Below are 27751 nucleotides of genomic sequence, written 5' to 3'. Positions count from 1 at the left end.
TCAGGCGACTTAATTATTAGCTAAATTGTTGAAACACCTCAGCAAAAACAGATCAGAGAACAGTAGGCGAGATGTTCCTTTCCTTCTTTCTGTTGTTAATGGTACTAGTAGTAACCTAATATCTACTACTCCACGGACACTTGTTCAGCAATTTTTATCTTTTTTTTTCCTGAAACACCGACACAAAATTTTGTGTACTCAAACTCTCCAAGTTCTTGAAGATGCATGCAGAGCCATGCTTACCTTGGAAGGGTAGTAATTCTCCTCCTACTTGGTGATGACCCAGACAGCGTAGATGATGCCGGGGAGGTAGCCGAAGAAGGTGAGCAGCAAGCAGATCCAGAACTCAATCTGCAAATCAATCACCACAGACGATTAACTACACATAGTGACAGGAGGAGGAGACATGCTGCATGGAAAGATCAAAGTAGTCCCAGTGCAAAAACTGTAGATAACGGCGGCTTACCCCGCAGCCGAACTTGAAGAAGACGCCGAGCGGCGGCAGGATGATGGCGAGGATGATGTCGATGCAGGTCGCCGTGCTGTCCGCCATTCTTCTGCTTGTTCCCAGCTAACAACGATGCACAATTGCACAAACAACAAGAAGAAGAAAAATCAAAGACTGAGCTCCAAGCTGAGACGAAGAGAGAGGAGTCAAGAGAGCTGATGCGATGCAGGTAAACTCACCAGCGACGCATTAGCCGTATATAAAGACGAGCGGATCGTCCGTCACGTGCCATGCTCGTGCGGAGTCTCCCTGGTCGGTCGAGGAATCCGGGGACACGTGCCCCTCGCCCATTGGCTCCGGCTGCCAGCGCAGTGCTGCTGTTTTTTTTTCATTTTTCTTTGAAAAGAAATCATGTTTCAGCTTTTCATCTCCAGCTTCCGTGCCGACTTTCCTGCTGCATGCACGGATCCTCATTCAAAATCTCTCAAACTTTTGTTAAACAGGGCTGTTAATTTGATTGCTTGAAGATGAAGGTTAGGATCGAATAATCCAGCTCGAATTATACCCCGATCCGTTAGCTGCATTCACATGCAATTCCCTTTCTGATGAAAACCTCACCATTTTGGGATGTATACTTGTGCTTGTAACAGAATTGATATGCTTGTCTTGGAAAACAGTGCATTTGGGGATATAGTAGAGTTGTGTTTGCCTTGGAAAATATAACTGCATTTCCCATAAACTACGGTTCTGATAGCTGATTAGTAAAGTACTGACCCAGTTCAGTGCTACGTGGAAGCAGATCCACCAAATACTGGATGCCCTGGGGAAGTCAACTTATTAGTAGCAGGATAAGCCAGCTAGGCGATCCTTCAAACCCTGCTGGAAAAACAATCATTTTCAGTTTTGCTGGAAAAACAATCATTTTCAGTTCGCTTTTGAAGAGAGTAACCATAGTAGGGGATATCATCAAGCACCTAATGGAGAAACAAAATATTACGACTAGTAATGTACAAATGCTAGGATGGTTATACTAATCCTAGCTGCAGACTGCTGCAGTATCTTCTGATTTGGTTGTTGGGGGCACAACCTTTTGGTTGCATTAGGCCTTATTTATGTGCTTAGTGCGATCAAGTAGGACCCCCTTGGCTTCTTGAATGATCTGAATGGATCAACCGTACGTGAGCCTGATTAAAGAGGCGTACCGAACCGATTCTTCTTACCTGTCTCCTTTGATGCCTTTCTTCTAGAGAATCATGACAAGTAAAGCTTGCATTATGGCGAGGTTCCGATCTGATGGAATTGAAACAACTAAGCGATCTAAAAAAGGCTTTTTATTCGATCCATTTGCCCGGAGACTTTAGCAATGTTCTTGTGGATCTAGAGGACGGTTGGATGACTAAAGTAAAAGAAATGCACACCTGGAACAACATTTGCCTTCCATTTGTTGATTCTTTTTACATGTTCTACGACCTCAAAATGTACGATATCAGGATTAAAGAATGTTGCTCTTAATTGTCGGCATCATTCTATATTGTTTAGGTGTGACGACTGACATTTATATATCTGATGATTTGCAGGTAAGTTCTGGCCCGTTACCATGATCAGTTTAGCATGACTGACCAGACAATTTAACCAGTAGGATCAAATCAACAAATAAAGTCTTCCTAAAAAAAATCAACAAATAAAGGAGCAATTAACGTATACAAAGTATATCTCGCTAGACGTTTTAATGCTATGGTACTCACCATATGTGTAGGTACCCTTTACAATGAAATTGCCCATCATCGGCATGCCCATGATCCCCCCCCCCCCCCCCCCCCCCCTCCTCCTTGCTGAAACTGAGCTCTCGGACAACACTGTGCTGTGCAGTAGCCTACAAAACGATCGAGCTGATGAATCATGAGATCAAGCAAACCTCCAAAACTGTCTCTTACAGCAACTAATAATCCCTGGTGGGTGGTACTAGTAGCAAAGCAATTCATTAGTGCAGAAATTCAAACAGTGTCGGTGGCTGCAGCATGAAGAGAGGGCGTGGGTCGGTAGCTCATTCTCAGGACGACCTTATCTGCCCACATGGAGAGGTGTGCCATTTAAGCTCCGAACTCCAAAGCCTTGCACAGTGGTACAGGCATTTGCCAATTTTCTGCGTCAGGCAGCTAGTAAAAGGTGGAGTCAAAGTATTAACTAGGAATTGTTGTCAAAATTTTGGATTGTGAGATGTATAGAGCAAGGCTCCACATGTGCAGGGTACATTGTATGCTCCGGTATCTGCAGGCTGCAGCTGGCCAACGGCCGACCGCGCGAGTAACGGCTACATGAAGCTGTAGCAACATGTGAACTTAAGTGGAGCTAATTATTGGTCTGCGGATCTATTGGAATTAATATGGTTTAGAAGCTAGTAATTGCTAAAGAATTTCAAAGTGTGTGGATGAAGAAAGTTACCACTGCAGCAGGGCAGGTGGTCCAAATGACACCGGATCTTCAGAGCTGTCAAACAGATGTGACCCGCATTAGATAAGGATGCCCTTCTTCCTTTGCTTTCTTCAAGCTTGAAAGTGAATCTATACCTCCAGGCTAAAAACAAGTAAACAAACCAAGAGTAAGAACCAAGAGTCATTAAGAGAGAAATAAAGTCATAACCAAGGAGATGAAGGTCACATGAGCTCCTCTTCAACAATGGCACCAGAAAACTCAATGCACCAGTTATATTTGATAATATCCATCAAGTAATTATGTTTCTGCTTTAAATGGAAAAGTAACGATGTTTCTATAGCCGCGGATGGGAATTTAAGCCTACCAAATCAGATTTACTTGAATCATCATCGGTACGCGTACAGCCTTGTTACAGTCTGCAGATTCTTATCTTGTCGAATTGTCAATTCTAGGAAACATATTTGGTCCAAGAAAAGCTGTAAGAATGTAGGCCACGTTGTCTTCTGCACATACGTCAGATAGCAGCAACATGTAGGATAGGCAGGATATCTCCATTATCCACTATATGATGTATACATGCCGTGAGCCCACTGTCTTGTTCTAGCTTAATGATTTAATTGATTAAATTGCCCTTGTGTATTGCATCTGATGCATCAGCTGTGAAATCTAGATGCTTTACTGACTCTACTTTTAGTTCTCTTTCTGCTTTTGGTATCCATTGATTGCGAAGTGTTGCTGTATATGATGGCAACAGGTGAACTGATCCACAATAAGCCAAATCTTTGTAGCATGTCCAACATGAATAACTCGGTACTCCCTCTGTCCTATTTTAAGTGCAGTTGTGATTTTCCCTGTCAAATGTTTGACCGTCTGTCTTATTTGAAAATTTTAACAAAAATGAGTCATGCATAAAGTACTATTCATGTTTTATCATCTAATAATAATAAAAAATTTAAAATAAGACGGATGGTCAAACGTTGGACACGGAAACTCATGGCTACACTTAAAATAGGACGGAGGTAGTATTACTTTCAGAGTCATTAACAGATTGGAGATCAAACCTTGCACCAAGTTATTGCTGTTTGTTCAGAACTATATTAGAAAAAAATGTTGTCTGGGGGTGAGGTTGAAAAGAACTTCAGAGAAGCAGAAAATAAAAGAAAACTAACATATGACTGGTGGAATCCTGGAAATTACCTTGACGCTGCAGTATCCTTTTCCCTTGATTAAATAATTAATCGTCCCTTGGAGTGTATTCTTGATAAAGTATGTCCTTGGCTAGTGAACAAATACCAGTATCTCCTGATCACACCAAGGAAAATGTGTCAACCTTCAGAGATAGTTCTGTATTAAAACAAAGTGAGCAAAAAGAAAAAAAAAAATCAAATGTTACCAAAAGACATATATGAAACCCTTTTTTTTATCAGACATAATTATGCGCCAGCTAGGCACTCTACTGTGACATGACCCTAACCAAATAGGTCATTTTTTTTTTCAATAAATAGCTACCTTTATCAAAAAAAGTACAAGGGTGTCCTGTGCACATTGCAGGCATGCATATAGCAGAATTGTGTAATATCTCAACAGCCAATGCACCAAACATAAGTACAGTACACTGAACATCACAAGATACACTTTACTCACCTATACCCAAAAAAGTCTTCATTTCCTCTAGAGAAAATGTCCTAAAAGCATGTTGAAAACGGTTTGCTTTTCTCTGATTCTTAACAGTTCCCATTCTCCTAGGTCTGTTACCAATTATCAAGCTGCACTTTTCAATCGCATTTTTAGTTTGAGGATCTAACAAATAACAAAAGGTTCTTGTCTTTTTATACAGACTTGTGCACTCATTGTTTAACTTTTAGGTCAAGCTATTTCCTGTTTCCTTCTTCAAATTTCTCTCTTGTATCATAGTTCTTATCCTTGTCACATCAGACCACATTCCAGCATCGGCGTAGATATTAGAAAGCAGAATATGATAGCCAGGATCATTGGGATTTTGCTCAAATATTCTTTTCCCAACCAGCTCAGCAATGTCCATTCTATTATGCACTCTACATGCTGCCAAGAGCCCTCCAAGGACATCGATTTCTGGCTCTTCTGCCATATTTGACATGAAACACCAAGCCTCATCAAGCTTCCCACATCTGCTGTAGAGATCAACAATGCATGAGTAGTGTTCCTTCTCTGGAGAAATATTGTAGTCATGTAACATGGAATGATAAAAGTGCAAACCCTTGTAAATGAGACCAGCATGGCTACAACAAGATAGTAGTGCCACAAAAGTCACTTTATCTGGAGCAATTCTATCTCTCTTCATTAGATCGAAAAATGATAGGGCTTGATCTTCATGGTTATGCTTTCCAAAAGAAGAAATCAGTATGTTATATGTAACTGTATTGCGTTCTGTCATAAGTTGAAAAACCTCTTTAGCTACTTCTAGGAAACCACACTTGCAATACATATCTAGAAGTGCATTATTGACTGAGCAGACTGAGTTAATACAATACTTGATCACATATGCATGTAGTTCCTTACCCTGGATGAGCATATCGTGTTGATTGCATAAAGGAAGAACTGAAACAACAGTCACATGATCAGGTTTTAAACCCACTTTCTGTAATAACCTCAATGCACAGAATGCAGAGTCTGAATATCCATTCACAGCATATCCTGCAACCATTGAGTTCCAAATGGCTAGATCTTTGTCCAGCGTAAGCCAAAATATAGTTTCTGCCACCTTTATCAACCCCTGTTTGCTGTACAAGTCTATAAGTGCGCTCACTACAAACTCACTTCTCTCGAGTCCATGTCTTATAGAGAAGCAATGAATTTCTTTTCCACTCCTGATTAACTTCAGCACAGAAAGACAAGGAAGTATGCTTGCCAGAGTACTAGAGTTGGGGTTTATCCCCAAAGAGATCATTTCACAGAACAAACTGACACTCACATTATGCATTCCATTTTGTGAATACCCCACAATCAAGCTACTCCAGGAGACAACATCTTTGGAATTTGTAGACCAGAAAAGACAATCAGCCATCTCTACGCAACCGCATTTGCAGTACATATCTACCAAGGCGTTGGAAACATATATATCACCACTTGCTCCACTTTTCACAGCACATCCATGCAATGCAGTTCCAACCTGCAATTCACCTGCTCTCCCACACGCTGAAATGACAGTTGCAGCAATTAGAGAGTCAACCCCAAACCCTTCTGATCTCATGTGATTGAACAAATCCACCACCTCAAGCCAGTTCCCTGAATGCACAGTTCCTCCAATCATCGCAGTCCACGCAGCCAAATCCCTCACTTGCATGCTCTCAAAAACATTCCTTGCTTCATCCAAGCACCCACACTTTGCAAACATATCCACAAGCGCGCACTGCACAAACACGTTGGGCCTCGCATTACCGCTGGCAATGTCAGCCTCCACCATCTCCCATACCTTCCTCCCCTGCGCAACAGCTCCAAGCGCAGCACACGCCTTGATGACAGGCGGATACGTGAAACCATCCACCGCTACCGAGCCATCGTTCACCATCCCCCAAAACATCTCCAGCGCCTCCGAGAATCTACCAGCGTCGACGAGGCCCTTGATCACGGCGTTCCACGCGAAGGAGTTCCTCCTCGGCATTCCGTCGAACACCCGCAGCGCGTGCGCGACATCCCCGAGCTTCGCGTACGCGCGCACCAACTGCGCGACGAGGACGGTGCCGTGGCCGTGGCCGCCGACGAGGACCGCCGCGTGAAGCCTCCGTGCCTCCTGGAAATCCGGGCACGACTGCAGCCGGAGGAGGAGCGACGCGTGGGAGACGACTTGAGACGCGGCCGCATGAGAGCCGCGGCGAGCGGTGGCGGCGGGAGCGGGAGCGCATGTGGAAGTCGTCGCCGGGGAGGCGAGAGGAGGCAGCTGTGGCCGCGATTTGATCCTCCCCTTGACGGCGGCGGCGGCGGCGGCGGCGGCGAGCATGGTCTCCGCGAGCCCTCCGCCGCGCGGGGTTTCATCAGTTCAACGTAGGAAACTGCCTAAACTGACGTGGCGCAGTGGCAGTTGAAACACTCTCAAGTTTGAACAAACGAAAATTTTCATAGGCAAGGTTGAACTATTGCGCTAGTTTGATTTTCAGACATGCGAATTTGAATTTTATTCCTGTTTGAATCGAGAAAAGTCTCCTTTCAATTTTTCATTTCATACGTGTCAGTCATAAAAAAAAATATATCAAAATTCAACTTCTACCAGTTGTAAAAAAAATTAACAAATATAATTGCAAATGTGCGATAACTATTTTCAGTTTAATTTGTTATTTTTGTTGCATACTTGTAGAAGATGAATTTGGTTTTACATGTTTGTACAGTGATATATTTCGTATTGATCTATACTAGAAAAATGCCTGTGCGTTGCAACGGGTGAAGTTTTTAGTCTTATTATTGTTATATGGTTTAGTTAAAATAAAATTCACTCTAGGAGTTCGCTTGAATATATATATATATTTTTTAGAAATCATGAGCTGCAGTTAGGAGTTCGATCGCTCAAGTTAGCATGTGAGTTTTTTAAACATATTTCTTATATGATTCCTTCTATATTATCAAAAGTGAACGATCTTAAAAACCGACAAAAATACAGATATGTATTTCTAAAAGCAAACGAACTTAAAAACTGACACACACACGAATAACGTACTAAAATACCGGCAAAAACATCTTCAATTTTTATAATAGTAGAGATTGTTATTTTTTTTAAAAAAATTAATAACTATTTAAATGGACATGCAAATAACGTCCTCCCGAGGGGTGACGAATCGCTTGTATCCACGTCACGCGTGGACGCGTGTGACGACCATGGGGAGGCCGTGCTTGGGGCGGAGCGTGATGACGTCGGTGGGCGCGTGGACGTACTCCGGCGAGAGCTCCAGCCTGAACCGCCGGAGTATCGCGGCGACGACGGCCTTCGCCTCGACCATGGCGAAGCTCTGCCCGACGCACGCCCTCGGCCCCGTGGAGAAGGACAGCAGCTTGGCCATGGCGCCGCCGCCGTCGAACCTCATCGGGTCGAACACCCCGGCGTCGGCGCCCCACACCTCCTCGTCGCGGTGCATCGTCGCGATCGGGAACGTCAGCATCGTGCCTCCCGGCACCGTCACGCCGCCCATCTCCACCGCCGCCGCCGTCCGCCTCCGGATCGCCGGCACCGGGCTGTACAGCCGCAGCGTCTCCAGCAAGAACTGATTTAGCTGCCAAGGGAAAAAAAAAACGAAGCATCCTTCCATTAATGGTCACATCGAAAGCTCACTCCACCATTAATGGTGATAGCTAGAGATGGATTCTAATTATTCGAGTCCACCCATTTGTTTCATATCAATTAAGACCTGCTTTAGTTTCCAAAATAAAAGCTTTTCATCTATCACATCGAATGTTTGGATATATATATGGAGTATTAAATACGAAAAAAACAATTACACAGTTCGTTAGGAAATTGCGAGACGGATCTTTTAAGCCTAATTATGCCATGATTTGACAATGTGGTGCTACAGTAAACATTTGCTAATGATAGATTAATTAAGCTTAATAGATTCATCTCGCAGTTTGCTGGTGGAATCTGTAATTTATTTTGTTATTAGACTACGTTAATACTTCAAATGTGTATTCGAATATCCAATGTGATAATCAAACCTAAAATTTTTCTCCAACCAAATAAGGCCTAAATGGTTACGAAAAAAAATGTAAATATATCACTCCACGACATGTAAGTTCAAATTTAACTTAACAAATTGCATTCCTACCAGCTTCAGCTTGCCGAGCATGTCGTAGGTGGGGAGCTGGTCGTCGTCGTCCCCGGCGCCGGCGCCGGCGCACTCTCTCACGGCTTCTTCCCGGAGCTTGTCCTGCCAGTCCGGGTGCGTGCTGAGAAGAAACATGGTCCAGGAGAGGAGGTGCGAGGTGGTCTCCTGCCCGGCAAAGAAGAAGGTCTTGCACTCGTCGATGATCTCGTCCATGCTCAGCACCGGCGGCTGACGACGCTTCGTGCCCAGCTCCGGTGGCGCGCTGGCCTCCAGCATCAGCCCGAGCAGGTCCTTGCCGTAGCCACCGCCACCGCCGCCGGCCTTCTCCTTCGCGGCGGCGGCGAGTCTGTTGCTGATGATCTGCATCAGCGTACTCCTCACCTTCCTGTCCAGCCTCCATACTTTCAGATTCTTCTTGGTTGGAAAATACCTGCAAACAAATTATTTCAGTTCAGATGAAATTTGACATGGTAAAGTGTTTGTACCTACCTGGAGCCTGGGATTTGGACGCTGAGAAGGCTTGAGAAGGCGATGAACTGGAGCTCCTTGATCGCCATGAAAACCTGCTTCCCCTCCGCGTAGCTGCTCCCGAACGCCGTGTGAGAGATCACGTCCGCAGTCAGCTCCTCGAACTGGCTGCTCAGCTCGATCACCACCTTCCCGCCATGGCTCGCCACCTTCTCCTCCCACCTCGACACCATCGACCGTGCGACGCCGGCCATTGTCGCCGTCATCATCTTACACCAAACAATTTTTCAGTTTACTACAAGCCATGGCGTCCTGCGTCAGCAAGAAGAAGGCAATATGTGATGTGATGTAATGTACCTTGAGCTTGTCCGTGTTGAAGGCGGGGTGGACGACCTTCTTGTGTCGCTGCCACTCGTCGCCGTTGGCCAGGACGAGCCCCCTGCCGAACAGCTTGAGCAGCATCGGTGTCGTCACGTTCTTGGGGAACAGCCCTGTCCTGTCCGAGAGCACCTGCTTCGCCACCTCGACGTCGGCCACGCACATGTCCGGCGTCCATCCAAACCAGTACAAGAACACTCGCCCTGCACACAAAAAGAATCAATAACACCACATAGGATTCAGACGAAGACGATAGCTAGCTGCAGCTCTGATTGTTATGTTACCGTAGAGAGGGATCCATTGGCGGAACTGAGGCTGGACGAAGGGGATGAAGTCGTGGGAGGCGACGTCGAGCGCCGCGGCGCCGCCGGCGCCGGCGGCGTCCGCGCGGAGCTTGTTGATGTCGCCGAGGCTCCCGACGAGCAGCCTGTACCCGGGGCCGCGCACGCCCTGCCGCCGCAGCGCCGCGGCCACGGCGCGCGGCCGCCACACGAGGCGCGACAGCGCGTCGAGCAGGCACCACGTCGCCAGCACGGCGGCGAGCGCCCATCCGTAACCCATTTGCGCGCACGCGGGGCGAGTGTGAGATAGATCGATGCTGCTGTTCCCGATTAGGGCCGGAAATCCAGAGGAGGAAGAAGATGCGTACAGGAAGCGTACGACGACGAGCTGTATGCTAGGAGTAATTGATTTTTATGGAACACTGCAACACATCACATATTTTTCATAAACACGTTACTACATTTCATTTTCTGCTCTAACCGTGCGTCAGCGTCATTTTCCTTTTCTATCGTGTGGCTTGCGCGCTCCCACGCGGAACGCTATCCTGGAGGGCCCATGGGCCTTGTTTGGCCATGCATTTTTGTAGTTCCAACTTTTTAGTGATCTTCTGTGTTCGGCTCCACAGTTTCCCAACTCCTCTTTCTCGTCTTCCGCGCGCACGCTTTTCAAACTGCTAAAGTGTTTTTTTAAAAGTTTCTATAAGAAAGTTGCTTAAAAAAAATCATATTGATCCATTTTTGAAAAAAAATTAGCTAGTACTTAACTAATCACGTGCTAATGGACCGCTCTGTTTTCCGTGCACAGGAGTGCACAGGAGTTAGGTTCCCATCTCCCCCAAACGAACAAAGCTAGTGATGTATACGGTGGACCGACGGTGCTTAAACTTGTGTGTGTGCGCCATTTAGGTCCTAAACTCTTATGTGTAAAGTTTCTATGGCAGATACTTATATGTACAATTTTTTACGTTTCTATAAATATAAAATCAATATGCTGAATATTTTTATGACACAAAGTTTTTATATGTGCCAAAATGTATATGTATACGAAGTTTTTAAGGTATAAATGAGTGTTGTTAGGCTGCGTTTGTTCTCCTGAGTTGGGAACACATTCCCTCCGCTCCGCACGAAAAACAAAGCGATGCATTTTCTTATGATTAATTGAATATTTATTTTTTTTAAAAAAAATAGATTAGTATGATTTTTTAAAGCAACTTTCATATATATATATATATATATTTTAAAAAAACACCGTTTAACAGTTTGGGAAGCGTGTGCACGGAAAATAAGGTGGAGAGAGTTAGGAAACAGGCACACAGCTGGAATGAACGCAGCCTTAATGCATATATGAATGGGCTGCAGGTAAGCTCATGGGTCAAAATTGAAAAGGCCAATTAGAGTGGGTACAATAGCATAGTATAAGCTAGCTATAAACACATCGAGATGATAAATTATGAGAGAGAAGGGCAGTGGTCTACATATTTGTAGCCAGCTGCAGCACAGATTATAAGACACAATATATTTATTTTAGGTGGGACCATATATTACTAATGTATTGTATGTTTATAGGTAACTATTGTATGAATTGGCTATTAAATCGACTATAGATGATTTGAAGCTAATAGTTGGCTATGCTATTAAACTTGCTCTTAGGACGTCTGCTGCACCAAGAACACAAACGATGAGTAAACAACTCCCATATATTACAATTAGAACGTTTATTATACGCACGCGGAAACAAGTAAAAATCTGGCAAGCCTGGCCGGCGGTGGATGATGACCAAATCAACTTGCTACGTGGGATAAGACCATCGTCCAGACCGCTTAGTGGTAAAACGAAGTAGGAGTAGGTTCTATTACTCTCTCCGTTCCACTGAATAAGACGTGGTTAAAATTGGTACGGTATCTAAAACTATTCTTTAACTATAAAACTTTCCGTATATTACAATGTTTTTTAGCAACAAGATTATAATAATAGGAAAGAAAATTCAAATATCAATCCAATATTTTTTTCATAAAATAAAGTTTAATTTATAATAAAATAAAGAGCTAAATTTTAAAACACGTGCATATACTTTATTTAGTGGAGTAGGATGAAGGGAGTAGTTGACAAGCATCTGTACCTGGTTTATGGTCGGGAGAACAAAATCGGGATCATGGTTTTTGTATGAGGGGTTCTATATAGACTTTTATGTTTTTCTCTACTCCTCAGCTAGGCCCATCTGTGGTCCATCAGGCCTCGGCTGAGAGAGGAGACGGCCTGGCACGGCCAACCCCACGCCGGCCGCCGCCGCCGCGACGATGTACCTTGCAAATCTCCGTTTCCATCGTGTCGGAGGGGTTCGGAGTTTGAAACAACGACCCTCTCTATCTTTTTTAATTTTTGTTTTATTTTTTACTTTTGCTGGTTGAATAGTCGTATTAGAGCATATACAATAGCTGACTATAAGCCAGCTATAAACATATTTTAAAGAGATAAAAGATGAGAGAGAAAAGCAACAGGCCACAGATCTAGAGCCACCTACACCACGGACTCTAAGACGTAATGTGTGTGACAAGTGAAACCATGTATTAATAGTATAGTAAGCAACTATTGTATGAATTGACTATTAAATTCGCTATATATGAATTGTAGCTAATAATTTATCATACTATTAAACTTCTTTTATCAGAGGGAGAAAGAAGAGAGATTACTTTACGCTGGTTGGCAAAGAGATGGTGCAGGACAAAGTCAACTGACGTACTAAAACCCTGAACGCTGGTTCAGTGAACGAGCCGCGTTCATCATGGTTAATTAAATTGACGCGTCTAAGTAGTTACTCTCTTATCCTATAGTATAGCAGTCTAATATTAAATAAGAACATTAAAAAAATATAGGATAATATATATTATAATATTATAAATCTGTAAAAAATATTCTAGTACTACGTTCGGGAGAGTCTCTCTATCCAAATTCGTTATACGAGGAACCATTCAGTAGGGAGTAGAACAATAGCTACTATATTTATTTCAAAACATTTTGGGATGGAAGAAAAATAGCAGGGCCCATCGTTTATATTATTCGGGGAATAAGCCAAAGCATATTTATAAACGAAAAATAATTTATATACGTGTTCTTAGCGATCTAAAAGTAAAAGCTAAAAATAAATTTTGATAAAAAATCCTCTTAAAATCAACTTTAAATTTAAAGTTGAAAAATTTAAATTTAGGCTAATAAGTATAAGCATAAACGAAAAGACGAGGATGTGAGCTTCCTCTTCACGCGGCACTCAATCGTGGCCGTTGGGAGTGCACACTGATTATACAAACTCAACGTATATGATAGTTCTTCGAGCTACTTAGATGGATGACATAGTATGCTAGAACTTCTTTTGTTTACTCCCTTTCTCTTCTCCTTGTAGTAATTTGTTATCTTCTGCAAGTGGTTCCCCTAGTCAACTGGACATCATTTGCATTTGTTTTGTTGTTTTGACTCGGCCCGGATCCACGTACGTATTCATATTGCTCTAGTCAATTTCTTGGCTGATGAGCTAGGAAACACCAAAAGTTCTGATATCCAACCAACGGTCAAAGCAGAGAAATCTGCTCCTGAATTTCGTACAAAGGGAATATATATCATACAAGTATGATAAAAGAATAACAAAACCGATCTGAAGTGTGTAACATTTGGAATGCCAAACAAGTAACAACCGCCATATCCGAATCAACACGCTTATAACGTCACATACAAAGGCAGCGTAAATACATACATTTCTTCCACATATTCAGGCTCTTTTTTGGGGAGAAAAGGCATTACACATTTCTACATCTTCAGACATTTTGTGGATTAGGCTTTCGTTTTGTTTTATCACTTGCATCCAAATCTTTAATAAACTATTATATGTTTCAGACCCAGCTATCATTAATTATTACAAGTAATGTCTACTGTCTGACCTAGAGCACTAATTCAGATGATGAACACGTGATTTTGCATACAAACGATGCATATTTGCATAATATATACACATCTCCTTACACATCTGATTAACTAATCTTCAGGCTACTTGATGAATAAGATAGTGACATCTTATATGGTTCTTACGTTTAATTTAAAGACTTGCTCCGTTTCTCTGCATCTATATGTCTGTTTTCTTGTCTTGACTGAAGCATATGACCTTGTCAACGATAATTTCGTCTTTTGTTTTTGTATCTCCGATCCATACTGCTCAGGCCAAGAGTAATATACTAGTAGTACCTTGGTTGATGAGATAGAAGTACCCAAAACTTCTTAAATCCAATCAACAAGCAAACTAGATATATTTACACCCCAATTTCGTACAAAATGGAATCAATGCATTACACACAGTAACATCATCAGTAGGAGCAAATGCTCATGAACAAAAACTAATCTCGTGTACAACAAAGAAGTACTAAAATAACCCCCTCCTAATGAACAACTTCTACACCTTGAGACTCTTGAGGATCATAGGCAACCCATACTTTGGCCGAAGCGTGATCACGTCGGTTGGCGCGTGGACGTACTTAGGTGATAGAGTAAAGGAGAACCTCTGTAGGATCATTGCAATTACGGCCTTGGCCTCGATCATGGCGAAGTTCTGCCCAATGCATGCCCTCGGCCCGCTGGAGAAGGAGAGCAACGCGTTGGGATATTTTCCCGCCTTTGACACCCCATTCTCGAACCTCTCCGGCTTGAATATGTCGGCGTCCTCGCCCCACACCTCCTTATCGCGGTGGATTGTTGCAATCGGAATCGATAGGACAGTGCCCTCAGGGACCGTGATGCCGCCGAGTTCTAGCTCGGCGTTGACCCTCCTCTGTATGAATGCAACAGGGCCATACAACCTCAGGGTCTCAAGGAGGAACATGTTTACTAGCTTCAGCTTGTTGAGCATGTCACCGGTGGGCACCTTGCTGTCACACTCCGTTGCCACCTCCTCCCTGAGCTTCTCCTGCCACTCCGGATGTGTGCTCAATAGGAACATGGTCCATGTGAGAAGGTGTGAGGTGGTGTCGTGCCCTGCAAAGAAGAATGTCTTGCACTCGGCGATGATCTCGTCCATACTAAGTTGTGGCTGGCTCTCCCCGTGCTCCGGTGCGCATGCCTCCAGCATTAATCCGAGCAGGTCGTTCCCGTATCCTGCGACATCTTTGTTGTTGAGCCGGCTCTTGATGATGTCCGTGAGCATGCTTCTCACCTTCTTGTCCACTGACCATGTCTTTAGGTTCTTCTTGGTCGGGAGGTAGCTGGACCCCGGGATTTGGATGCTAAGGAAGGTGGAGAAGGCAAGAAATTGAAGCTCTCTTTGTGCCAAGAACACTTGCTTCCCCTCCTTATAGCTGCTCCCGAATGCTGTGTGCGAGATCACATCAGCGGTAAGCTCCTCGAATCGTCGGCTCAGCTCGATCTCCACTATATCGCCCTTTGTCCCCAACTCGGATTCCCACTCGGAAATCATAGATTGGGCACAATCGGACATAGTCACAGTCATCATCTTGAGCTTGTCCATGTTAAATGCCGGGTGGACTACTTTGCGGTGGCGCTTCCACTCATCGCCGTCGGTGAGCACAAGCCCCTTGCCGAGTAGTCGTGCGAAGTATGGGTTCGACACGTTCTTAGGATACATCCCCGTCCGGTCCGATAACACCTGCCTCACCATGCTCACGTCTGCCAAGCAAATGGTAGGCCGCGCTCCGAACCAATACATGAATGTCTTCCCTGCAGCACGTAAATAAATACGAAAAATACACATATATCATAAACTAGCACTAGGATATATATATGATACTTACAACATCTGATTTTGTAAGAATCAAAAGAAAACTCCTTATCGGTGAAGTCACGGAGAGCGTACCATAGAGGGGGATCCATTTGCGGAAGTGCGGCTGCACGATGGGGACGAAGTCATGGGAGGAGACGTCGAGCACGACGCCGGCGCCCTCGTCGCGGAGCCGCTTGATCTCGCCGAGGTTGCCGGAGAAGAACCGGTATCCCGGCCCGCCGACGCCCTGCGCCCGCAGCCGCCTGGTGATGGCGCGGGGCCTCCACACCAGCTTCACCACCGCGTCGAACGCCCACGACGCCACCACCGCCGCCACCGCCGCCGCCACCATCCACCCCAGATTACCCATGGCTACTAGACGTACGCCGCGAGATCACCTGAACCAGTCGCCGGAGTACGTACGCCTATACTGTAGCTCTGCTTCTGCTTCGATCGGCTGGTTGGTGAGACCTTGAGAGAGATCGAAGAGCTACCGGAGCTATGGCTTAGTTCGTCGTTGCTGTTTGTGTGGTGAGATATCGATCGATGGACTTGGTGGCCACCGGAGGCTGTGATTTTATACGTTCGACGCCGCGCGGCCATGGGCCATGGCCGGTTTGACCTCCGGGTGGCTATAGCTTGGTGTGAACGCGCGGCGACGATGACGCGTACATGCCATGTCGGAAAGAGACCGTGACATCAGCCGTGATGCCAGCAGTTTCGGCTTCGCTGGCGATCACGTGCCGTTTCCGGGCTCGCTCGCCCGTGCGGACGACAGTATTTTTTACAGTACACCGACGTACACGTATACTGATTAATACGTACACGTACAGCAGTAGTTGTATCGATTTATTTATCTGTTTATTATTACTCCGTCCGTTTCGTATTATATGTCGTTTTGAAAATTTTTTCATAATCAATTTTCTTTATATTGATCATGTTTCTAGGAAAAAAATTGTAATATTTTGAACACGAAACAAACATATTATCAAAATATATTCAATTTTATGTTTAATAAATTAATTTGGTGTTACAAATGTTGTTAAATTTGTCCATACACTTGGTTAAATTTAAAGAAGTTTGACTAGGAAAAATATAAAATGACTTAGAGTACATTTGACCATTTGTTTTATTTGAAAAATTAGTATAAATATAAAAAGGAATAAGTTATATTTAAAGTACAATATATATATACGTGTCGTTGGCCATGTACAAAATACTGTACTGTAATACGTACGTGTGGAAGAAGAGCACGTTTTAACAAAGCCTGAGAAGAAAACAGGAGATAATGAGAGATTGATGATTAATTGGCCTTAGGAGTAGAGAACAATCAGTGCTAACCTACTGACCTCAACACGGTGTCTGAGTTGTCAATTTGGCATTTGCAGAGCAAACTTTGGCGCGTTAGTCACCAAATCCCTAATGATTAATGAACATACTGGTCCAAGGATTGAGAGGTTCCCATTGACTTGTCCTGGATTTCATTTCTTGTCAATCAAGGTCGGAGAGTTATTCAGATAACGTTTCTAGAAGGACAAATAAATGAGAAAAACAATGGGCAGCACGTAAGATGATTTATATACTCCATACTATAAACTGCATCACTGCAGCTAGCGTCCCACTCAAGAGACAATAGCATTACTAACCCGTAGTAAGAAACAGTGGCGAACTCAGAAATGGGTCCCATCGTTTAGCTTATTGGCGAAATAAGCGAAACGGCATATTCACAAACGAAAAATAATTTGTGAATAAAACTTTTATATACGTGTTCTTAGCGATCTAAAAGTAAAGGCTGAAAAATAAACTTCGATGAAAAAACCCCACAATCAATTCCAAATTTAAGGTTAAAAAATTAAATTTTTGGCTGATAAGTATAAGCATAAGCGAAGGTTGCCTTATTAGAGTTTTGGTCCAATAAAATCTTACATGCTGAAATTTCGAAGTTCTCCGCGAGTCTTTTGTCTTGGGCCTCGGGCATGCATGGCCCGTGTAATTTAGGGTGTAAATCCTCCCTGAACTCATAAATAAAGTATATTTTATAACAAAAGTAATTTTTTCTTATCAATAAGCAGATCGGAAATAAAATCATTGTTTTAAAATCTTTTTGGACGGAGGAGGTTGTTAGCTAGGCCTGTTTGGCTGGCCCAGGCTGCGGCTGCACCACAGTCAACCGGAATAGTGCCGCTAGAGCATAGGGATGAAACTGGTTCAGATAGTTTCCGTCCGTCCGGACCATTTTTTGGATTCAGATAGTTTCGGTCGGAATTATCCAGAAATTCAGGATCGAAAACGAATACAGTAAGGGTACTATCCGTCGGAATCGAAAAACGGTCGGAAACTATCCAGAATTTTTTTCGGATATCCGCAAACATTGAGTAAATTATATAAAAAACACGTATATATATACATAACTTTTTCATACAGAATTAGATGAAGACAAACTTTATATCAACATTGTAGAGCTCGATGAGATCTACAACTTTATTATTGACTATTTTATTATTTGAGGTCATTTATGGGTCTAAATATTCATTATAATATACCATATTAATTTTTACAAAATCTCAGATCTATAATTCAACGACATCTGATGGAGATGTGTTCCATATCAAAGTTGTAGAGCTCAATGGGATCTACCACTTTATAGTTTATAACATTTGTATTTGAAAGGATTTAAAGTATAATACAAACATAACAAGTTTCGAAGATGTGAAGTAAAATAAATAAAATTTCCAATTTATACAATGGTAAGTAAGTTATACATATAGTAAAAGGTCTTGGGAATAGAAAATGATAATCATATTTGCATATGAATCTCTTAGAGAAACAGCCATAAAAATCGATTTTCACATACGGTTGTGAGACCGTCTATAAAATTGACGATATAAATATTGGAGATGTTGAACTAAAATAATAAGTGATATATCTTCCTTGATCAAGAAACTCAATTTGAGGGGTTTTTTATATACCGGTAAATACTTGCTACCGTATTCGTTCCGTCTCGTATTTGCTCCGTATCTGTATTCGATAATATTCGATTTCATTTCCGTATCCGAGTTTTCGATTCTGATTCCGATTCCGAAAAAAAAATATGAAAACAAATATGATAAAACTAGTTTCCGTCCGTTTCCGATCCGTTTTCATCCCTACTAGAGCATACATCGCCATTAAAGTTGTGTCTATTTTGATGATTGCAATTAGGCCGTATTTAGTTCAACCCCAACTTTCAACTTTCCATCACATCACATCACATCTAAAATTTTTCTACACACATAAACTTCTAACTATTTTTTCTAAATTTTTAACTTTTTCTGACACTACTGCTGAACACTGATGACACGGTGTTCAGGCAAACGTTCTTTTTACGCAGTATATGTGCCTTTGATTGAGGCAATTACTGTACCGTGATCATCGTCTTTGCCTTGTGTCCTGGCATCGATTTTACTACATTAGTTTCAGATACTGTCATTCGGTTTACAGGTTTAGATATACGACGAAAACGCTTTTCGGCAAAAGACCTCAAAAGTCAAAACACGAACATGATAGTGGGAAACGTTGCCCTCTGTCACGGAAAATTCATTAGCGCGTGATAAATTAAGTATTAAAAAACTTGAAAAATGAATCGATACGATTTTTATAAAAGCAACTTTCCCATAAAAAATTTTTTACAAAAAAATCACACCGTTTAGCCGTTTGAAAACTGTGCGCGAGAAAAACTAGGGAGGAGAGTTGGGAACTCTCAGCGCTGAACTCAACCTTAATGACCAAGTGAACACTCGGGAGAATATATAGGTAGCCTGCTAGCAGTAAATTCAGGGAAAATAGCAACTTATGTAGCGTCAAATTATTAATATTTTCAACTGAACTTCTTATTTATCACAAGTGAATGAACATAAACAGTCAAACGTCAAACGTTGAACATAGAAACCCATAACTATATTTAAAATGAGACGGAGGTAGTAAATGCGACGGTTTGGTTTGAAGCCAATATGTTGATAAAAAAAATATTTAATTTGGTATAGTTCTAAAACTTTCTTCACTATAATAAAAAATTTGAATTCCAAATAACATCGAGCCAAACACACTTTTTCTTTATTAACCTGCTAAAATATTGGTAGTCAGAACTTATGAAAATACTGATACTATCAATATTTTGATAGGGTCCTAAGTCACAAAAGCCCTACATCTTCTGAGATTGGCCATTGCGACTTGCAAGTCAAGACTGAAGTAACCGATTATACAACTGAGCATATGAAGTATTTGTTTCTTCGAGCTATTTAAGGAATAACATATTAAACTTTTTTTTAAACATGGTCTCCCTTTCTCTCCCAGTAGCTAGTCGTTATAAACTTCTCTGTTTAAACATGGACCTTATAAACTTTTCTATTTAGGCCGAGTTTAGATCCAAACTATTTCTTCAAACTTCTAACTTTTTCATCACATCAAAACTTTCCTACACACACAAACTTCTAACTTTTCCGTCACATCGTTACAATTTTAACCAAATTTTCAATTTTGGCGTGAACTAAACACACCCTTAAACATTGTCTCCCTTTCCTTGTAACCTGACTTTAATATCTTACGCATGTGATTCGTTCAGTCAACTGGAGGAACGCGAGATTTTAGACAAGCACTAAATATTTAAATAGTATGACCATTCGTGTTATTTACAAAATTACATATAGAGTACTAGTGAACAGCAATTATATGATTTGAATTTTGACGTTGACAAGTGTACGATTCGTAGTACAATTGTACAAGTGTTTTCTTCTGTTCTCCTTTTCTTTTTCGTTAGTTAACCTCCGTTATGTCTTTTATTTTCTTTTCCTCCTCCTACGCAATGTACTGCCAATACAAACGCTTTGGGTTCAGGCAATTGAACCATGATCTTTGCCTTTGCATGCCCTGGCATTTTTACATTGTAATTCAGTTCTCGGATCTAAAATTGACATCAAGTTCTTGTTTGATCCACCGCTATTATCACAATATCCGTCCGGTCAGAGCTATCAACGATGAATCGATAATTTACTATCCATTTTTAGCTTTTTGAATGGAAGAAAAGTAATGAAACCTACAATGGCTATTGAATAACCTCCTTTCCATTTTTTTATACGAAACCGTTTGGCCATTTTTTCTTCGTCTGCCAAATTTTCTTTAGTTCTACCCAAACTCAGTTTTGTCTCAATCTTTATTGAAGAAGAAACGGTTTTCCAGCCGCTAAATCCAGGTATCCCACAAAATCATTAAACCTGGCTGTTATTTCGGTAAAATACGCTAAATCACAAATTAATGACCAAGTGAAGACTCGTGAGAATATGAAGCGTGCTAGTGGCAAATTCATGGAAAGTAGTAGCAACTTATGTAGTGCCAATTATTTGAATGATTTTTTTAAGAAAAAAAAGGACACAGGGATGGGGATGGGGTAGTAATATACGGAATGCAGCCCAAGTCAACATCAGGAAGCAATTCCCAGTCTACAAGCCAACATCACAAATTTACATCCAGTTTTGTAGAAATGAAATAAAACCGATCTCGTGAACAACAAAGCAGTGCATAAAAAAAGGAAGCATAAGTCAGACATTCCTTAGTTCTTACATATCTCTCTTACATCTTGTAAGATCAACGTGTGTTTTGATTCTTATTCTGTGATGAACAATTAGCATATGTGATTATTGGTTTTGATATTTGGAGATTACTGTTGAAGTGGTTTCGGAGATAATTGATTTTCAAGTGATGAACAGGGTTTGCTGTTTTGTCGGGACCGGTCAGACCGGACAGTAGTTGCCGGTCAGACCGGCTTGTGTTGAGCGGTCAGACCGGCCGGCCCGCGGTCTGACCGGCCGACGCTGTGTCGGTTTCGGTTTCGGGTTGTTTCTTTGGATATCCGTGATTGTTTCATGGTTATGGCTTCTAGATGGATACTATACGTATGTAATACTGTTGTTTACTAACAATGAGTCAAGTTGGTGATAGCTTGGTCTCGGAATATGGTTTCTTTGTTTGTTTCATGTGTAGGTGATTCGATGCCTTGGGAGAGTATTTGCGGTGATGGACCGGGAGTCGGCTTGGTGGTAAGACGATGTCCGTGGTGGTCAGATATCATGCTGGATACTTAGGCTAGAGTTGATGCACGTGGTTGGTGAAGATTCCATATGGCATATGATGGAGGTATTGTGTGCGTGTGAGATACGGAGTCGAATTTGGAAGGAGTCCAAATTTAGTATGATTGGTTATGTAAAGTTTGTTTCTTATACTAGAGGGTTTCCTAAGGTGTTTAGGACTTCTAGTATGAGTTTGGTTCGTGGCTTTAAGCTGCCTACCTCATGTATAAATAGAGGGGGAGCGTGAGGCTTCCCGGTATCGCTTTTGAGAGCAATTGAGTTGCTAATTTAGTTATGGTTTCGAGTTTAGTCGAGATTTTTGTAAGGAGTGCTGTTGATGCACTTTGTAAACATAGATAGAAGCAATAAAGTTGTCATCTACTTTAAGAGTCCTTCGATTTGTGTTTCATCGGGTTCGGCGGTCTAACCAGCGATATACCGGCGGTCAGACCGGCGGCAGGCGGCGGTCAGACCGACGGAGGAGAGGCGGTTAGACCGACGGAGGAGAGGCGGTCAGACCGGCAGCGACTTCAGGCGCGGCAGACGATCTTCAGGCGGTTGGACCGAGTGATCAACACTGGTCAGACCGGCGGCACGAGCGCGGTCAGACCGGCGGATCAACCTCGGTTAGACCGATCTACATCGAATTTGAGGGTAACTTTTATTTCCGCTAAAAGTTTAGGTTTTTGGGTATACCAACCATTCACCCCCCTCTGGTTGGCTTAGTTCTTGTGATTCCATCCTACACATCTTGAGGCTCCTGAGGATCTTTGGGAGACCATACTTGGGCCATAGTATGATCAAACTGGTTGGTGCGTGGACATACTTGGGGGATAGTGTAAAGGAGAACCTTTGCAAGATCATGGTGATGACAGCCTTCGCCTCCAACATGGCGAAGTTCTGCCCGATGCACGACCTCGGCCTGCTAGAGAAGGAGAGCAACGCATTAGGGTTCTTCGCTTCTTTGACACTTCATTCGGCAAAAGACCTCAAAACACGAATTAATGACCAAGTGACAACTCAGGAGAATATATAGGTAGCGTGTGCTAGCGGTAAATTCACGGAAAATAGAAACTTATGTAGCGCCAAACTAATATTTGAAACTGAACAACTTTCTTTTTTATCTTAAGTATACGCGTTTGGAGGATACAAAGATGGAGGCCTCATCTTTTCGTTTATACTTATGCTTATCTGGACACAAAGATGGAGGCCTCATCTTTTTTCGCTTATGCTTATGCTTATTTGTCAAAATTTGAATTTTCAACCTTAAATTTAGAGCAGATTTTGTGGTTTTTCATCAAGTTTATTTTTTAGCCTCTTAGATCGCTAAGAACACATATATAAAAGTTTTATTTACAAATTATTTTTTGTTTGTAAATATGTCGTACTTATTCCATAAATTACTTTTCGGGGCTTAGGAGTAGTAATTGTTGTAAAACAAATCTCGCCGCCGGCGGCTTGTACGAATGGCTCGACTGGGCCGTTTTTGAGAGGATGTGCCGATCCGAATGGGATGGCATGGGCTTCTTCTGGTGCTCTTTCGCTGACTCCCGCATGTATTGGGCCTCCTTTAAGCCCACTGTCAAACGACCGTGTTGAGCCAATCGCTAAAAAAGGTACACCAGGTCATTTCGGATTGATGCTAAAACATGTCTACCAAAATATATTTTGATAGTTTGAATAGTAAATGAGATAGTTTGGTTTGAATCCAATAAGTTGGTAATAAAAATGTTTAATTTGGCATAGCTAATAAACTTCCTTCACTACTATACAAAATTTGACTTCTAAATAACATCAATCCAAACACACCTTTTCTTTGTAACGCGTTAAAACTTATCAAGATTTTAACACTATTATTATTTTAATAGGGCACTAAACCAAATAAGCCCTACCTCTTTTGAGATGTGGCTGTTGCGAGTTGCAAGTCAACACTGAAGTCACCGGTTATACAAACTGAGCATATGAAGTATTTGTTTCTTTGAGCTATTTAATGAATAACATATTAAACATTTTTTTTAAAAAAACATTGTCTCCCTTTCTCTCCTAGTAGCTGGACCTTATAAACTTTTTATTTAAATAGTCTCCCTTTCTCTGCTAGTAGCTGGACCTTATAAACTCTTCTATTGAAACAGTGTCTCCCTTTCTCTCCTAGTAGGTGAACCTTATAAACTTTTCTATTTACTCTCTTCATCTATTTTTGATAGTCATATTTCCAAATCTGAAAAATTTATTTTTGATAGGCATATTTCAATCCAACAATCTATCCTCTTAATGACTTTCTTGGATTTAATGCGTGACTCTCTATTCTCACACACAAGATTGGCTACCTGAGCATCGAGAAATGTAAATATTAATGAATCGCTTGTTTACGAGGAATAACTAGTAGCATGTTTAAATGATAAGTAGAATTACTTATCCTTGATCTGTGTGCCAAGATGAAATATAACTATCAAAAGTAGATGGAGGGAGTATTATTTAAACATTGTTTTCCTTCGTCTCATTGTAACCTGGCCTTAATTGTCTTCTACATGTGACTTTCCCGGTCAACTAGAGGAACACCTGATTTTGGATAAGAGCTACATATTTTAATAGTACCATTCGTGTTATTTACAAAATTACATAATTATTATTATTCTGTTGCGACCTATTTTATAACTAAAGGCTAATTTTTTAATGAGATGAATTGTGGAACGATGTTTAAAAGTCGATGGCGTCATATGTATCAAGAAAGTGAATAATCTTCTACTCCCTCCATTTTATATTATAAATCACTTTGATTTTTTTAGTAAAATTTTTTTAAGTTTGATCAAGTTTATGAAAATATAACTATATTTTCAACACAAAACAAACATATTATCAAAATATATTCAATGTGTCAGTGTTATGTACAAGGCATACCCAATAGTTTTGGGTTGAGCTCGGCGAAGCCTACCATATACTAAGTTTTATACAAAATCATGCATCATATATGGAAGGTATTCCGGATAAGGAAGGAGAAGCAGAGCTCTACATAGAAACTACAATGATTAGTCGGATCATATCTATATTGGTCTTCCTATTTCTACTTAGATAATGGGACATCTATAGGTATAAATACAAGACTCCCTAGGGGGGACTAAGACAAGCCTAGCTAGAATAGACACACTCAGTCAGAATAGACACCAATAGACGCCACCAAACATCGACGTTGGAGATAAACCTAGACAGACCCAATCTAGTGCCTCAGAGTCCGACAAGAGGTATCTAGCGCTATCTCTGATCTCGCCATGTTCGTATTCGAGGAGGAAGACTACCTCGTCATTGACTACATGTGGTGTTCCATACCGCCAAGTCGTTGACGACTAGATTGGTTATCCCAAATATTGTGCTTGTGTGATTCTGATAAATAAGAGCAACACCGGCTTCGGCCAATAGGATTAGGGCTATTACCTTAAAGATAAGGGGCCCAAACCTATATAAAAATCATTGTTTCCGTCTCTTTTAACTCAATCTCGCGTATACCCTGGCACCAACGATCACCATACTCTGCAAATACCGTAGTCGTGATCTACTCCGTCGACACAATAATATATTTAACGAAACTAATTTGATGTTGTAGATATCGTTAAACTATGCTATAAACTTAGCTAAACCTAAAAAATGTTTGACTAGAGAAAAAGTCAAATCGACTTATAGTATACACAAACGGGAGGGAGTTGCTCTTTAGTTAATAATATATTGATTTTTTAGGTGGTTAATTTTTACATTTCTTTCAAGACTTGCTCCTTTTTTCTACATGTATATTCTATTTTCCGTCTTGATTGACAAGTAAATGACATTGTCGACAACCATTTGGCCTGACTGGACTCACAAAGTATCATATTGCTCGACTGAAGAGACTAATTGGTTGATATGCTAGAAATACAGAAACTTCTTATATCCAATCAACAAGCAAGCTAGAGAAATTTACATCCCAATTTTGTATAACTGAAATATATATATCAATACATTACACGATAACATTATTAGGAAGCAAATACTTGTGAACAAGACAACTCGTGTACAACAAAGCGGTGCTAAAAAAGCAGTGTAAGTAAAACATTCCTTGGATCTTACAGATCTCTTTTTACCTTGAGGCTCCTAAGGATCATTGGAAGACCGTACTTAGGCCTTAGCGTGATCACACTAATTGGCGTGTGGACGTACTTAGGGGACAACGTGAAGGAGAACCTCTGCAGGATCATGGTGATGACGGCTTTGGCCTCAATCATGGCGAAATTCTGCCCGATGCATGACCTCGGCCCGTTAGAGAAGGAGAGTAGTGCGTTGGGGTTTTTCGCTGCCTTGGACACTCCATTCTCGAACCTCGCCGGCTTGAACTCGTCGGCGTCCTCACCCCACACTTCCTTGTCACGATGGATTGTTGCGATTGGGATCCTTAGGATGGTGCCCTCAGGCACCTTGATGCCACCGAATTTGGCATTGGTGCCAGTCCTCCTCGATATGAGTGAGACAGGGCTGTACAACCTTAGAGTCTCGAGAAGGAACATGTTGAGTAAGTTCATCTTGTTGAGCATGTCACTAGTGGGCACTTCGTCACCGCACATAGTTGTCACCTCCTTCCTGATCTTCCTCATCCACTCCGGATGTGTGCTCAGCAAGAACATGGTCCAAGTGAGCAGGTGCGAGGTAGTGTCATGCCCGCCGAAGAAGAAGGTCTTGCACTCGGCAATGATCTCGTCCATGCTCAACTGCTGGCTTTCGTCATGCTCTGGCGCGCACGTCTCCAACATCAATCCAAGCAAGTCGTTCCCATATCCCATGGTGTCCTTGTTAGCGAGCCGAATCTTGATGATGTTCCTGAGCATGCTCCTCACCTTCTTGTCTAGTGACCATATCTTTAGGTTTTTTTTAGTTGGAAGGTAGCGGAACCCTGGGATTTGGATGGTGAGAAACATGGAGAAGGCAAGAAACTGGAGTTTCCTTTGTGCCAGGAAGACCTGCTTCCCCTCACTATAGCTGCTCCCAAACGCCGTGCGCGAGATCACGTCAGCAGTGAGCTCTTGAAACCGCTGACTCAGTTCAATCTCCGCGCTTCCACCTTTCATCCCCAACTCAGATTCCCACTCAGACATCATTGACCCGGTGCAGTCAGATATGGTCACCGTCATCATCTTGAGCTTGTCCATGTCGAAGGCTGGGTGGACCACCTTGTAGTGGCGTTTCCACTCGTCGCCATCGATGAGCACAAGCCCTTTGCCAAGTAGGTGTGCGAAGTATGGGTTAGTTAAGTCCTTAGGGTACATCCCCGTACGGTCCGACAACACCTGCCTCACAATGTTTATATCCGCCAAGCATATGTTCGGTTGTGCCCCGAACCAGAACAAGAACGTCTTCCCTACAACACATAATAAGCACACAAATATATATATATATATATATATATATATATATATATATATATATATATATATATATAAGCTAACAAATTAAAATAATTGGTACTCATGGCATTTTAAAATATCGAAAAACTAAACCTCAGAAAACATGGCATACCGTAGAGGGAAACCCATTTGCGGAAGTGCGGCTGCACGATGGGGACGAAGTCATGGGAGGAGACGTCGAGCACGACGCCGGCGCCCTCGGCGCGGAGACGCCTGATCTCGCCGAGGTTGCCGGAGAAGAACCTGTATCCCGGCCCGCCGACGCCCTGCGCCCGCAGCCGCCTGCTGATGGCGCGGGGCCTCCACACCAGCTTCACAACCACCGCGATGAACGCCCACGACGCCACCGCCGCCGCCGCCACCACCATCCACACGAAATTACCCATCGCCACTGGATCGAACAAGTTGGCTCTTCGCCTGAATCAATCAACAGTACGTGTTCTGCTTTCTTGGTTCAGCTGGTTGCTGTCTTGCTGAGACAATGATAGATCGAGCAAGCTAAGCTAAGCTTGAGACTTCTTGGGGGTCGCTAGCTGGTGTTTGTGTGGTTGATACACTGGTCGTTAGTCGTAACCCGAGGCTGTGTCTTAAATACTGCTCCCTATGTTTTAAAATATACTCTCTCTGTTTTGTTTTAAAATATTTGACACCGTTGACTTTTTAACATATGTTTAACCG

The 27751-nt window shown here is 42.3% G+C and overlaps 4 protein-coding genes and 1 long non-coding RNA gene across 6 annotated transcripts; all 5 read right to left on the bottom strand.

The window, feature by feature from the left end:
* Positions 1-693: 693 nt before the first annotated feature.
* LOC127778449 (uncharacterized) lies at positions 694-2252 on the bottom strand. Its single transcript, XR_008018508.1, has 3 exons — positions 2194-2252; positions 1223-1327; positions 694-902 (listed from the first exon to the last, which is right to left on the bottom strand). It is a non-coding gene; the product is annotated as an uncharacterized LOC127778449 (long non-coding RNA).
* A 61-nt stretch (positions 2253-2313) lies between these two features.
* Positions 2314-6987, bottom strand: LOC127778446 (pentatricopeptide repeat-containing protein At4g33990-like). Of its 2 annotated transcripts, XM_052305052.1 has the most exons (4): positions 4526-6987; positions 4079-4183; positions 2891-3022; positions 2316-2604 (listed from the first exon to the last, which is right to left on the bottom strand). In XM_052305052.1, the coding sequence occupies exon 1, from the start codon at positions 6855-6857 to the stop codon at positions 4743-4745; it is 2115 nt and encodes a 704-aa protein (XP_052161012.1). In that variant the 5' UTR covers positions 6858-6987; the 3' UTR covers positions 2316-2604; positions 2891-3022; positions 4079-4183; positions 4526-4742. The 2 variants fall into 2 exon arrangements, with proteins under 2 accessions (XP_052161011.1, XP_052161012.1); XM_052305051.1 differs by having other exon boundaries at positions 2314-3022.
* A 487-nt stretch (positions 6988-7474) lies between these two features.
* Positions 7475-10213, bottom strand: LOC127778756 (cytochrome P450 709B2-like). Its single transcript, XM_052305378.1, has 5 exons — positions 9798-10213; positions 9493-9716; positions 9157-9404; positions 8668-9097; positions 7475-8118 (listed from the first exon to the last, which is right to left on the bottom strand). The coding sequence occupies exons 1-5, from the start codon at positions 10072-10074 to the stop codon at positions 7702-7704; spliced, it is 1596 nt and encodes a 531-aa protein (XP_052161338.1). The 5' UTR covers positions 10075-10213; the 3' UTR covers positions 7475-7701.
* Positions 10214-14054: 3841 nt separating this feature from the next.
* Positions 14055-16107, bottom strand: LOC127778660 (cytochrome P450 709B2-like). The gene is made up of 2 exons (XM_052305280.1): positions 15643-16107; positions 14055-15506 (listed from the first exon to the last, which is right to left on the bottom strand). Exons 1-2 carry the CDS (start codon positions 15917-15919, stop codon positions 14230-14232), a joined length of 1554 nt encoding a protein of 517 aa, XP_052161240.1. The 5' UTR covers positions 15920-16107; the 3' UTR covers positions 14055-14229.
* Positions 16108-25707: 9600 nt separating this feature from the next.
* Positions 25708-27535, bottom strand: LOC127780473 (cytochrome P450 709B1-like). The gene is made up of 2 exons (XM_052307387.1): positions 27186-27535; positions 25708-27027 (listed from the first exon to the last, which is right to left on the bottom strand). The coding sequence occupies exons 1-2, from the start codon at positions 27457-27459 to the stop codon at positions 25742-25744; spliced, it is 1560 nt and encodes a 519-aa protein (XP_052163347.1). The 5' UTR covers positions 27460-27535; the 3' UTR covers positions 25708-25741.
* Between the last annotated feature and the right edge of the window lie 216 nt (positions 27536-27751).

This window comes from Oryza glaberrima, chromosome 7 (genome assembly GCF_000147395.1).
Source record: "Oryza glaberrima chromosome 7, OglaRS2, whole genome shotgun sequence".
Lineage (NCBI taxonomy): Eukaryota > Viridiplantae > Streptophyta > Magnoliopsida > Poales > Poaceae > Oryza > Oryza glaberrima.
Note: the sequence above shows the minus strand (reverse complement) of the source record. Positions and strands in the feature narration are given on the sequence as shown.